This window comes from Leptosomus discolor, chromosome 3, assembly GCF_034619465.1.
Source record: "Leptosomus discolor isolate bLepDis1 chromosome 3, bLepDis1.hap2, whole genome shotgun sequence".
Classification (NCBI taxonomy): Eukaryota; Metazoa; Chordata; class Aves; order Leptosomiformes; family Leptosomidae; genus Leptosomus; species Leptosomus discolor.
The window spans coordinates 5,043,510-5,057,627 of NC_141393.1; the positions used below are offsets into that span (position 1 = coordinate 5,043,510).

The 14,118-nt window shown below is 41.1% G+C and overlaps 1 protein-coding gene across 1 annotated transcript in view; it reads left to right on the plus strand.

The window, feature by feature from the left end:
• Positions 1–11,562, plus strand: part of PELI2 (pellino E3 ubiquitin protein ligase family member 2) — a 74,516-nt gene extending 62,954 nt beyond the window's left edge. The window contains exons 3-6 of the mRNA XM_086462861.1: positions 6–107; positions 7,023–7,220; positions 7,904–8,092; positions 10,996–11,562. Coding sequence (XP_086318987.1) covers positions 6–107; positions 7,023–7,220; positions 7,904–8,092; positions 10,996–11,562 — 1,056 coding nt within the window. The remainder of the gene's footprint in view (positions 1–5; positions 108–7,022; positions 7,221–7,903; positions 8,093–10,995) is intronic.
• The last annotated feature ends 2,556 nt before the right edge of the window (positions 11,563–14,118 follow it).

Sequence of the window (14,118 nt, forward strand, 5' to 3'; positions counted from 1 at the left end):
AACAGGCAATCAGCTGTAAAGGTCAGCACAGCATCTCTTACACGTTATCGAGAAACCAGACTGTTGTGGTGGAGTATACGCATGATAAAGATACGGACATGTTTCAGGTAAGACTCTATGCAATACATGCTTTGGTTTTGTTTTAAAGCAACCTGTGGAATGACAGTTCTGCACTGTATTGTTCTGGGTATTCTCTGATCCGTGGAATTTCCGTGGTTCAACCCAGTTGCATTAATATGGGAGCACTTTGAAATTTTGCATGGTTTGCTCTTCTCATCTGTTAGTACCCTCACTGCCTTAATGCTTTCACTGTACTCTGCTTTTTCTGCAAGGACAGTGTAGCAACTGTACGAATAGTACTAGAATGACATTTGTGCTCTGTTTGGATTCATGAGTAAGCACAAGAATACACCTCCCACCCTCCTCCAGTAGCTGCAGTAAAAAGGAAGTGCATAGGAGTAAGACATGGGATGGAGGAAGGTAAAAGTAAAGGTAGGGAGAGGAATGTGGGAGCTGTGCACTAAAGGAGACAGACTAGTGACAGAATGATAAAGAACCCTGTTCCTGAAGGGTGTGCAAATACATCAGATTAGGTGGGGGACTGTGCTGAGTTTCTCTAAGCTACCATCTATCCAACGTGTTTTCACTCTCCCCTGTATGCGGTTGTGGTTTTCTGCATCATCTAACATTCTGGTAACCTCAGTTATTTTCTTTTGCAATGCTTATTTTTATATATCATAAAAGAGCAGAAATTCTGTGCAACTTAGACTTCAAGCTTGAAAAAGAAAAAAAAACAAAACCCAAATATGCTCAACCTTCTTGAATCTAGACTAATCAGGTCTGTCTTGTCAGTGACCTCTGTAATTAGAGCATCTTCTCATGAAGTGTTATCCCTCCTCATTCAGTCTTTCATATTTAGAGGAGTCAGCAGTTGAGTGTTGTTGACAGAAGAGGAAATACCTCTGTCAAGATGTCTTTGCTTCATGTGCATTCTGGATTTTGCTGGTTTTCCCAGTGTGACTTTGGAACAATTAGGTCCAAATAGGGATTGATTAAGAAACAGTCTTACTCGTTTGCTGCTGCATGAAGGGTGGCACAGCCAGAGTGAACTGAAACAAGTTTTTTCTGTGTTGACTAGAAAAGAAAAATATAGCCCATCCTTTTGGGTTACTGTGTGATACTCAGTTATCTCTGCAGGGTGCTTTTGTGCCTTGAGTAACTCCAGTGAAACTTTTTCCTGTATGTAAATTTTAAAAAGCCATTTTTGAAAGCTGGAATTTTTCTACTTCATGTGTACACTAAAAAAATGAATAAAGAGTTGCAGAACAGCTGCTTTTCTGGTCGTATTGTATAGACGGTTCTTTTCTTGATTGCAAAACATCCTAGTGGTGGTTACAGCTTTTACTTGGGGGGCATTGATAAAGATTTAGGTAGGTTGGGGTGCTTGGCTGTCACTGATGAAATCTAGCAGCCTCAGGTGAGGAGATGCAGCATAGGCAAAGCAGTGCTCCACAGGCTCAAGTGACACTTGTCTAAGGCAGTAGGTTGAGGGAGCTGGCTAAGGATGCTTTGGCTCTAAAGCAGGGCTTTGGCTCAGTGAGGAACGGGCTGGTCAAGCGTAGAGTCGCCCAGCTAACAACGCCCTGCTCCCCTTTGAGATCTACTGATGCTCAGTAGAGGAGGAATCTGCACAGGGTAGTTCACTGAGGCAGCTTCGACTGTGCTGCCTGAGCCAGGGATCTGCTGTGCTTCCACAGCTGGCACTGCAGTGGACATCTTACTGCTGCTTTACAAGCACAGATCATGCTTTCTCCTTCTGGCAGCTCTCGGGTGCCTGGTGGAATGTCACGGAAGCCCTAATTTTGTCCCACGAACTAATGGACCTGTGAGAGACTGCCTATGGTTCAGGCAATTCTCTGACAAACACTTACATGTATGTTACTGGTTTGGCTTGTAACAACAGGTCAAACTATCCCATCTTAATAACAATAAAACTTCTGGAGCTGAATCTGGTTTGGGTAGAGTGTCTCTGTCCTTCTGGTGCCCCCTCAAATGGCTAATCTGTCAGGGTTAAGGCTTCCTTAGGGTTAAAATGCCTCTTTTCAGTGCAGTCTATTTCTTCTCTCTGGATGTGTAGACTGTCATGGTGTGACTTAATCTCAGCTTTGCCTCAACTGCTGTGTCCTGGTTCATGTTTCCACTCTCTGTGGCTTTCTGCTGAGGAACATGCTCCATGCATTAGCCTAGAGAGGCTGATAACTGTGAGAATAGGAAAAGGAATAGCCTGGTAGACTGTGGCAATGTTTTGCTGCTCAAGCAAGCCAGACAGCAGCTGAAGAGGTTTCTGTTATTTAGATAAGCTGTTAGATTTTAATTATTCTCAGTAATCTGATTGTCAGCAGTCAGAGAAAAGTTAGTTGAGAACTGTTTTGTGCAGTCCTGTGGTACATGATGACAAATTACATGTTGTCTGTTGATCCACAGGGCAAAGCCTTACTGTTGGGCAAGTATCACTTCGATAGGCAATCTTTGGAGTTTGCTGTTTTCTTCTCAAATGTGTTTTCCTGGCTTTTGTAGGACGCTGGCAAGGATGTGGAAGCTGAAAAGGGAAGCATAATGCCTGGAGGACAGGATTAACTTGAGGCTTGAGGCCCTTCCTTGGCTGCTGATAACATGTGTTGTCTTGGACAATCACTTAGTGCTTTTTTTTTTGTAATCTCAATCTTCCTCTCTGCGAAACGGGCTAGTAGCACTGCATAGCTTCACTAAGGTAGCCATAGTAAGGAATGTGAGAAGCGTAGGATGGTGGTTGTTAGTAACACCTTAGTCAATGGGACCTGAAATAGGGAAAAGCGACAGCAGAGGTCTTTGTTTTTGTTTTCTTGGTCAGGGTACCTGTGAGTTAGAAATCCATTCGGTTAGAGCTGATTTCCTGTGCAAATGAGGGAGACAGTTCACAAAAAAGCTGTCACCTTTTTTCTTCTTCCACTTTGAGAGTCTGTTGTCAGTCCTTTTCTTTGAAGGAAAATGTGAGAAGTGTTGTGTTGGTGACTTGTATTCTGCTGTCTTTCCAGAAGCAAACAGGAAAATTTTGAAGATTGCAAACCCAGGGTAGCTTATTTTATGCTTTCCAAGCTTAGAACCAAGAAGCATGTGTAGATGCTTATCAGAAGCGAGGCATATGTGGAAAATGTGGGGAGACCATACAAGGAGCAGTAAGGAAATTCAGAAGATATTGAAGAGCAGTGTTCAGGCTGTCTAAATACCAATTTTCTTGTCATTTTCCATAATAAAATGAAAATGACCGTATTTTCATGCATGTAACTTAGCAGTTAATAAGTTGTTTAAATCACCACGCATGTACTCTACCCGCCCCCCATGCAGACACACACCATTTGTTAACCATGTGGGTTATACGCATATTCAGTGGATGCAAGGTGAAGTTTCATACAGGAGTAGTCCTACCCTTTGTCCTTCTCCTGGCTTTTTCTCTGAAGACAACATGCAGAATTATTTACAAATAAGCATGCTCTTAAAAGTGTTTGAATGCATTACTTAAAGCACTAACCAGCAAAGTTGTTGCTTCTTGAAAGCTGGAAACGATGCAGAAATGGGTGTTCTTGTCTTCCCTGCTTGCTTGTATCCTGCTCAGTCACTTGACGAACATCTGCTGGATCACTTTAACAAAATGGCTTTGCAGGTTCTTGCAGCAGGGCTTTGAAACAGCAGGTGTTCAGGCGCTTTGAAAGGTTGTCCTGGCCATCTCATATGATGGTTATGTCCTGTACTTGGGTTTGGGAATAGGCTTCCCCCATCCCCGATACTCGTTCTGCTGTGTTGGTTATGTGTTTTCTGGGGGGTTTTCCTTAATGTCATTCTGTGGTGAAATTTGTGTACAATTGCTACTATATGGCTTTGTCTTGGTGACATACGGATCAGATTTCTTCATGTAATAACAAAAAGAAAGTACTAAAGTGTTCCATCTGGCATGTCCCAAACTCTATATGCTGCTTAAAAATGGAGATTTTCTTCAGAGTTTAGTAACCATTCTGTTGATGATGCATCTATTGGAGTAGAACATGTTCCTTCCTGTTTTGATTGGACAAGAATGGTTTAATTATACCTATTTGTATCACTACAAGGAACCAAAATGTGTAGCCTGTACCCTAAATAATTACAAGTTTATACAAGGAGCAGGTACATTCAATATGAAGAATTGATTTTTTCTGAACAGCCCTTCGGAAGATGCATAGTCCAATTCCCCTGTCATCAGTGTGAAGCTCTGCTGAAGTCCAAGGATCTGCAGCTGTTAAATTATCTGCTGGCAGCTTGTCTGCTTTTGCCTTGTCTCAGGAGCGAGCATTTTTAATAGCACTTCTTTGATTGACGGTAGACACTACCAAATTGATTGACTGCCTGGCTTTTACGCAGCTTTTAACAGCAACCTGTAGTGTAGACAACAGAAGCTGTCTTATGCATCAGTTGGAAGATTTATGGTTTGTTATTGGAAGTAACTTAGTGAAGTAATATGTAATACAACACAGTTAAGGAGAAGAGTCCCAAAATATAGTGTAAAATTACTAGTAAGAAAGTCTGCAGTGCTTTAAAGGAAAATGGAGGAAAAATGAACAATAAAGTCTGTAAAGAGTAGCTTTGAATAATGGGGCTAGGTCTGTAGTGACTGTAATCTGGCTGCAACATTGGATGAGGTAAAATTTTTGATAGTTAAATGTTGATAGCAACAAGTTCTTCATTTGTTCCTGAGGGGCTTTCTTTCAAAGTGATCTGAAACCCAAAATTTTGATTTGATAGGGAGCACGAGGAAATTGCTATGTTTCAAAGGTGGCTGCTTAAAATAATTTCTAGTGTTGAAATGTAGCACAATATATGAGAATGATCCTCTAGAAGGCTTTTGCAACAGGAAAAAAAGACCAGCAAAAGAAAACCAAATATTTAAAACATTTGATGTTGTGTAGGCATACTTGTGACAAATAGCTATGGGAACACATGGTTCCATTAACAGACATCTAAAACTAAATTTGCTGTGAAGAAGCATTATTCAAGAAAGCATTATTTCAAGGAAAATATTATTAACATTTAACCCTTGTCACAACTGAACTGATAGCAACAGTACAGGTGTATCTCCCATAATTCTTGTCTGCTTTCAGATCTACTTTGCAGTGTTAAACTCAAACACGTCAAAATTCATGTCTTAAGTGACACATCCAGTTACTTCCTTGTTATCATGGGTCTCAACCCAAGTATAAAATGTGATGAGCTTGATGCAGATGAAATGCCAAGGAAATACTAAAAAAGGCCTAATCAAAAGGAGGCACTTTGGTTTTTCACAGAAAGTGAAGTGACTACTAGAATACCCAAGAGACAGAGTTAGAAACTGTTTAATACGGGACACTTCTGATCTATATAACTTGACAAGTTGAAGATAAAACTTGTAAAACTGTATTCTTCTTCCTCCTACAGTATTATTTCTGACAGGCTTCTATTTGCTATCCAGTGCAATTCCTGCTAAGAGTCAGCACCGACCAGCAGCAGGAAGCTTATTCAAAACTTCTGACTGTTCTCTATCTGTATATGAAGTCTCTTAAAGGATAATCAATAACACCAAATAAATTTGTTCATAACAAGTTTCTGTCTGTTGCAGTCTCTCATAGATCACTCCCTCAAAGCTTTTAGATGCAATTAGAGAAAAACCTGCCTTATTTTCCCGTAAAGGATGACAAAATATGCAAGTGTTTGCTCCAGTCTTCCTCGCATCATACTAGTAGGTCAACGTGAAATCCAAATATGGTTAGATAAAAGCATTAAAATCTATATACAAAGCTTTTTTGTGGTTTTTAAAGTCTCTGAAATTACATGTAATATTTTAAGCAACAAAGTAATTACTTAGGTATCTATTTGTGTCACAAGTATGTCTACACAACATCAAATATTTTAAATAATTGGTTTTCTTTTGTTCGTTTATTTTTCTGTTGAAAAAGCCTCCTAGAGCAAGAAGCGAAGCAGAGTCTAACTTCTTGGGAGACAAGAGATCACGTTTAGCGAGGAGGTTATTTTATATAAACGTAGGTGCCTGATATTGAAGGTAGCTTCATGTGAAGCATATTCTTAATTTTCTTCTGTTTGATCACAAGGTGTCTATAAAAAATACTGTTTCACTCCTTGTTCCTCAGCTCCGTTTTCCCAGTTATGTTTAAAGTTAGTGTAACCCTAATTTGCCTGTAGAAGTGTTGATAAAGTCTCACTGTGTGTTTGGTTGGCAGTTAGACCCCTCTGTCCATTTTGTAATGGCTTTTCTGTTCCAGATGCCTAGATGTTTCCAGTTTTAGAATTAAAATTTATAGATGGCAAGATAGGAAAATATTCTTGTCTGCTGGTCAGCTGTGGTTTATTTCTGCTGAAGAAAGTTTTTTAATTTCTTTAGTCATGCATGTGCATGATTAGGAATAAATTTAATCATATAGTGGGTTTTACCTGAAAACTCTTCTGCTCTGGAGCTACAAATTCTGAATACATGAAGGTAGGTAGCTTTTTGTTCTGATGTATCAAAACAACAGAGTCCTAGGTCTAAAAGAAGTCCTTTTATTTTCATGGCAAACTAACTTGGAACTAGAAATGTGAATAAAACTTCTCATTTCAAGCTAGTGTTTTCTTAATTGTCAGAATATAGTGGTAAGGTATTGGCTGTGGTTGCATTATGAAATAGCAAGGTGATAATACTTTCATGCTGTTGAAAATACTCTATCAAACAGTTAATTGCAGCTGAGTTGGGCAAGCGTGAATGTCAGTTGTAGTAAGTAAAAAAATTTGTCCTGCCATGTCAGTGACGTATTTCTGCCTAGGACAAACGTGAAAATACACATTAGTCTTTGGTTGGATCTTGCCATCCAAAAACTCAGTAGACAGTAGTTTACTGATGTCGTCAACGTTGGCAAAATTGTGTCCTTATTGCTTGATATTTCTATGGCTCTTTCTAATTATAGATTATCTTAATTTTTTTGCAGGTTGGGAGGTCAACGGAAAGCCCCATAGACTTTGTAGTAACAGATACCATTTCTGGAAGTCAAAATAACGATGAAACCCAGATTACGCAAAGCACCATATCCCGTTTTGCCTGCAGGATTGTCTGTGACAGGAGCCCACCATACACAGCAAGGATTTTCGCAGCTGGGTTTGACTCGTCTAAAAATATATTTCTTGGTGTAAGTACTACTAATAATTGTTACGTACAAGTAAACTCTGGTTTTTATTCTCTGTTTTTTCAAGCCCCAAAATCTCCTTGTACTAGTTAATGACGTACACTGTCGTTAGACTTTTATTACTCCAGCATACCAGCTGCCGTGTTAAGTAGAAACTGCAGTTTTATGTGCCTGATTTATTACCAGCGTGGACTCATGGTTATAATTGTCTTTAACGACAAAGCTCTACTTTAGTAACTGTTAGTGGATTTTCTTTAGGTTGGTTTGATATATTCTTGATAGTCTTTGTGAATAAGCTACTGTTGCAGTTCTGAGTGTGAAGACCAAGGAGCCCATCAGCTGCATTATGGAAAAGGATGTGTCCATTGCAGTGGTATTCTGTTAGGGCAGTTAGGAGTGTGCTACTGACCTTCGAGGCCTTAACTCTTACCTGACCTGCAGTCAGAAGCACTCAACTGAGTTAATATTTAAGGTAGAAGTGATTGAAGATGCATAAGCCAAAGATGTTACCACTCTGGCACAAGGTATTCCTAAAAAATGCCTTTTTTATAAGTCGTATGTCTAAGCACTGCTGTCCTGTGAGGAAATGTGTTTTAGACAGTGCTAGTAAAACTCTAGGGTGTAAAACTTTAGTCCATAAACCTTTAGACAAACTCTTTCTTCCCTGGGGCGGTTGTAACATGCAGGAAAAAGCAGCAAAGTGGAAAAATCCTGATGGCCACATGGACGGATTGACAACTAACGGGGTGCTGGTCATGCACCCAAAAGGGGGGTTCACAGAGGAGTCGAAACCTGGAGTCTGGCGGGAGATCTCGGTCTGTGGTGATGTGTACACTCTCCGGGAAACCAGGTCTGCTCAACAAAGGGGGAAACTGGTAAGTTGAAAGTGACTGGTAAATAAAACGAAACGAGGGATAGTTGTTGTGCTGTCATTGAATGGAGGCAGCTGTAGTGTGACTGTAAAGTAACGCTGTGGTCCCTGGGTAGCAGGCACTGAGATCATCCAAGTGGATGTGTGTTACAGGAGATTCTGCACTGCTATTCTGTTTCTGCTGATAGAGGAGAACGTTCTTTAAGTTTTCCGCTAGTGTCACTTTTCCAACTGAAATAGCATAGAGTGTAAAAGCTAAATAAACTTTGCTCTTGAACCTCCCTCTCCAAAATGTTCTCCTGGGAAGACATCTGGAAGTTACTGCATGCGGAGCTGTCTTTTGCAGTACTGTCTTAAAAGGAAGAGTCCGCTTGCATGCAAAACAAGTTTGGATAACACGGCTTCTGTTTGATTTCCCTGCCACCAGGAAGATGAGAAGCCCTGCTGAGTATATTCCTGTTTTCATGTTTTCATCCTGTGAAGCAGGATGGGCTTTGCCTTTACCAAAAGCGAGAGATCTCAGCTGCTGCAGAGACCTGTGGCATACATAACAGAGAGAGAAGTTCCCATGAAAGCATGTGTCCACTTCTCCATAGTAGATGGGAGGGAATTCCCAATAGAGTGCTTGTTCCTTCCCAAGATCAGTGGGGCCTACGAAGGAGAGTGCTATTGTCGCTCATCCCTTTTTCCCCTGCCCTCAAAGTGGGGGGAAATCAAACATCACCACATAGAAGTAGCCCAGCAAAATACAGAGAAAACCATATTGGCAGATGAGCTTCCTCCGAAGTCCTCTTTGTCTCTGGGTAGGTTAGAATGCTGTCCTGCCTGCTGACCTGGAAAAACCCCTTCTGCTCTTTGTTAGGGTTCAGGCAGTGAGAGGATGTTGAAGGGGCATCTTCACAGCAGCTGAAGATGATGCCCCTTTTTCTTCTAACTGTATCATCCAGCTTCTAGGCTTTAAAGACTAAGAAAGGGTGCATGGGGGGGGAACATCCTTCTCTTCTTTGTGCCAAAATTGCTTTTGTGCTGCTACCTTGTGTTCCCATTAGCTTGATGGTGTCAGAGGTATCCCCCACACTCTCACTGAACTGACTTTCCAACTTTGCCATTGGCTTTGCAGAAAACTGGCTGCTTAAAGGAGTTGGGAAAATGGAGTTTGACTATTTTGTTCTGCTTTCAGTAGACAGCCTGCAGTACATAAATTGCTTTGTCACTTTAATGGTGGCAGGCAAACATCGCCTCGGGGACTGGGACAGATGATGTTGCAATTGCTGCCTTTGTACGTGGTTAGCAAAACACCTTTTTAGTGCTGCTGAAGAAAGGCATACTAAAACGAATACATTCCCTTCCCTGCATCCAAAATGACTTGAGTTCTCATTTAAATAGAATTACATGGCACACTGGTATGGATGTGATCAGTATTCGTTGATTGGGTTCATAAAACCAAATGCACAGTGTAATGAATTGAACACGTCGCATACGAGGGCTTTTTGCTTTGCTGTTTGTGAAGGAATTATCTGAAAAGTGCATCGAATCAAGGCTTCTCTCATCCCCACTTGAACTGCCAAATTTGTCTGCTGGAAGTGCTTTACACTGACCTCTTGTCTGTATTGTACCGTCTAGGTGTTTTGTGCAAGGATGATCCACAGTTAATCTGTGAACTTAAACTGGATTAAAATGTAAATGCCAAATGGGTTGTCATTCATCGTATTCTTAGGCAGGCATGATGACTTGATGTGACCTACTTAATGTACATGTTTGTATTTGGGTATTTGTTTGGCCTTAGTGGTATTTTTCTACAGGCTTTCTAGGTATAAAGCGAGGCAGTAGGTCTGTTTTCCTCTTTAATTTAATAAAGAACCTTTTTAATATAATAATATTAATATCTATTGCTTATGTTTGTGACATAAAAATAAATTAAAGAATATTTCAGCAAAGTACAACATGCGTTTGGCGTAATCCCTTGAAAAATGTTTTAAGTACCTGCTTTTAGTCAGATGAGAGAAGCCTTTAGGCAGTGCACGTTGGGGCTGTATTTGCATGGACTACCCCATTAAATAAAGGGCCTAACTAGTTGGGGTGGTTAACTGTTCAGAAGTTGAGCGTGTGGGGCTTTGGTTGCAGAACTTGTCACTTGATAAATTCAACTGGTAGTTCACTCTGCTGTGGTGGTAATCTATGCAAGTACCTGTGATGTTCCTAGTACTGCGCTTGTCCTTTATCCCCAACGCGTCTGGGGTTTGCTGTTGATGAGGTGGCTGTGGGAGTTCGTGCTTCTGCAACATGCTTTACACTTGCCACAAGCCAAAAAAAAACTGGTGTCTGAGCGGCAGGCCAGCTGGTCTGTCCGGGGTAGCAGTTTTTAGTCCAAAAAAAGATCTTTTGCAGCCTCTGCCAGTCTATGCGGGCAAAGGATGCCAGGGGAGCAGTCTGCTAATGCAGCCCTTAGGGAATGGCAAGTGTCCTCTTCAGTCTATCACAACGTACCTTAAACGTGACAAAGGCATACAGAGAATCAGTATGAGAGAGAAAAAGGAGCATGCCCAGAGGTAGAGGGTATATTTGAAGAAGTTAGTGATTACTAATGTAATACCTTTCCCAAAGAATTCCAGGCAGGAAGACTGTGTATAATAATTAGTATTGCTCTAGCATGTAACAGTTGCAAACATAGGACCTCCTGTACAAGCACAGGATAAGAGACCAATGCTCGTTATAATCTTAAATATAGGGTAAGAGACGAGAGATGCCTTCAGACAAGCAGGGGGCCACAAGGAGACAAGACAGAATGAGGTAGCATGCCAGGGCTGGTAACGATTTGGTGAGAGAAACGACACGTTTGCAGAACTCACACAGTTGTCCGTAAAAGCTCTCCAAGCTTAACTGCTTGTCCTCGTGTTCCTCCACTAGGTGGAAAATGAGACCAACGTCCTGCAAGATGGCTCCCTCATCGACCTGTGCGGAGCCACCCTTCTGTGGCGAACGGCAGACGGACTGTTTCACACTCCGACTCAGAAACACATCGAAGCTCTGCGACAGGAGATAAACGCTGCCAGGCCACAGTGTCCTGTTGGGTTAAACACTTTAGCATTTCCCAGCATCAACCGTAAAGATGTGGTCGAAGAGAAGCAGCCTTGGGCCTACCTCAGCTGTGGTCATGTTCATGGCTATCACAACTGGGGACATCGCAGTGACACGGAAGCCAACGAGCGGGAATGTCCGATGTGCAGAACCATTGGCCCCTATGTGCCTCTCTGGCTTGGTTGTGAAGCAGGCTTTTATGTGGATGCTGGTCCTCCAACTCATGCTTTCACCCCTTGTGGACACGTGTGCTCTGAGAAGTCTGCAAAATACTGGTCTCAAATCCCACTGCCTCACGGTACTCATGCATTTCATGCTGCCTGCCCTTTTTGTGCAACGCAACTGTCTGGGGAGCACAACTGCGTCAAGCTGATTTTTCAGGGTCCAATTGACTGATATCACTTTGTGCTGACCACAATAACATTTTCTTTAACAACTTACTGTGAAGATTTTGCCACTAACTCTAGATTTTACCTTTTTTTATAATGTTATTAATAGGGTGGGGATGGGGAACTGACGAGGAAATTGTGAGGGACTGTGGTGGAATTGGGATACGTTGATACCTGGAACTTGACAGATATCAGTGGTGTTGCATGCTCAAAAGCAGCGTATTCATGAAGTCTTCTTGGTCAAATTGTAGTATATTTGTAATCTTTTTATTAGTACCCTGATCAGAAAAAGGTGTCTTAATGATTTTTTTAAGCTAAGATTTTTTTAATGGAAAGGTTTTTTCTTCTAAACTTTGACAAGCCTTTAAAACCTATTTTTCAAATCTAGAAGGAACACACGGAATGTACCTGACTTTGATTTGCAATATAATTTAACTTGAATAGTTTCTGAAGGAGCTAATACAGAATGTGTGGACAACCATAGGTGAATGTTCACTGGAGATAATTGGATATGTAAGAGAAAAATTAGCTGCCTAAATTGTAGAGCATAAAAGCTATTAAAATATCTATGATGGTGTAACACAGCTGGCCAAAAAGGCATCAAAGATTACTTGAAACGGAGGAAATCCTGTTTGCATTGATTTCCTTTCGGTGTAACAGATACCCACTGTTCATTACGTATGGTATATGGCTGATTCTTTTTTTTTTCTTCCCCCCCCCTCCCTGCCCATTTAACCTGCATCTGGTGAAACTGCTTTACTTTCTCACATACTTAGTTCTGGGTTTTAAGCCAGTGTTCTGTATATGTGTAGTCTGGCCTTTTTATTTCTGCTTAACTTCGCACTGCTCCTTGCGTGCCCCGGACCGTTGGGTCAGGTGAGATGTCGGGAGCCTTTACAAACGGCATTGATGAAGGGGTGGTGCCGCAGCAGGACGGAAGGTTTGGGTACAGCTTATACAGAGCTTATTTACATAGACCTGGATTCAGGAAAGCACTTAGTCCACGTTTAAATATAAGCCCACGGATGGGACTGTTTAGGTTCTCCAGTGCTTTAATGGATTGTGGTTATATGCTGGTAGGTTTTGAAATAAAAAAAGTGATTAAAAGTTTTTTGGGTTTTTTTTTAAGCTCACTTGCTAGCCAAAATGCTGTGAGGAGAGCATCGTTTGTAGTTCAGCTGAGTATTTTTGTTTGGTTTTCAACTTGCTGCCATCTGTCACCTTTTTTTGCAGATTGAGTTATGTTTGTATCCTTTTTTTTTTTCCCAAATGTTTGCAAATCAACCAACATTCAAATGTAATCAAATATATGCACCAGGGTGGTACATCTGAAGTGGATCACTTGAAGTTCCTGACTTTTTAAGAGAACTGATAAATGTTTACTATGGAAGTAATTAAATCAGAGTTTCATACGAGATGTACCCCGCCCACGGTTAGTTTCACTTCATACAGAATGATAACTTTGATTTGTGTGGGGTTTTTTTTTCCTTTTGCTTTCTGTACTCTTGGTATCTGAGGTATCAATCTATCTAGATTTAAAAGAAGAAAAAAAAAAAAGAATTTGGGAGAAAGTTATAACATCTCTAGATGAAATTGATCATTCAAGCTCAGTTCTGTTTAATCAACTATAGCTTTTTGCTATATTTGTGCCCTTTGTATAAATATATAATTTATATGATTTTAATATATTCTGTATATATATACTTGAATTGGCCTGTTCATATTTTGGTTGTAAAATTGTTTTATGGTTAACCTTATAAACATTTTACATGTCCCTTGCCAATGGTGGTGGGACATACTTTGTCTGCTGCTGGTTTTAATATAATTTTGCTGTATAAACGTTGAGCATTTTAATAATTGGAACATAGCTTTACTTTTCTTTATACGCTTTTGCTGTTAAAAAAAAAAACAACTTTCTGCAGCATTTCCTCTAAAATTCCCAAACTGTACAATTTTATGTCCCACTCCATGATTGGGAATAGGATGGACGAGTCTTGTTACCCTAAAACTATATATGCTTCTTCCTAGTGCCTTTTCAATGAGATCCTCTTGTGATTCCATATTCCGAGTCCTTACTCCCACAAGACAACCTTGTGGCCAATCTTCATCAAGAGCGGCAGCCCAACCAGACCGGGAAGAAACTCCTTTGGCCTTCAGTTCCTCGTCATGGTTTCTGTCATAAACATGAAGGTGCCTCTTCCTTGTTTCTATTCAGTACAAGCTCCTCAGGTCCCATGTGCATACTGCAGCATTATTTCTATTTAGCATATACCTCATCTGTGAGAGGCAGCCGCACCTCCGCCTCGTTCTTGTTGGACTCTGAAATACTTCCCTTTGTTTCTCACGAGAGATGCTATGAAAATACACTGTCAGGAAATGTTCCCTGTTGAATTAAGGCCACGAGCCGTGTGTTAAGGCAGGGGGCCAGGGGTCTCGAGCTCCATGTTCGACAGCTTTGTAGGTCTGGGCTGGCAACTGATAGCTGAGCCCATGGGGACTTGCATGCGTGGTCTCCCTCTGGGTTGTGAAAGCCCAGGTTCCCAGGCACCTCCGTTGCTGAGGT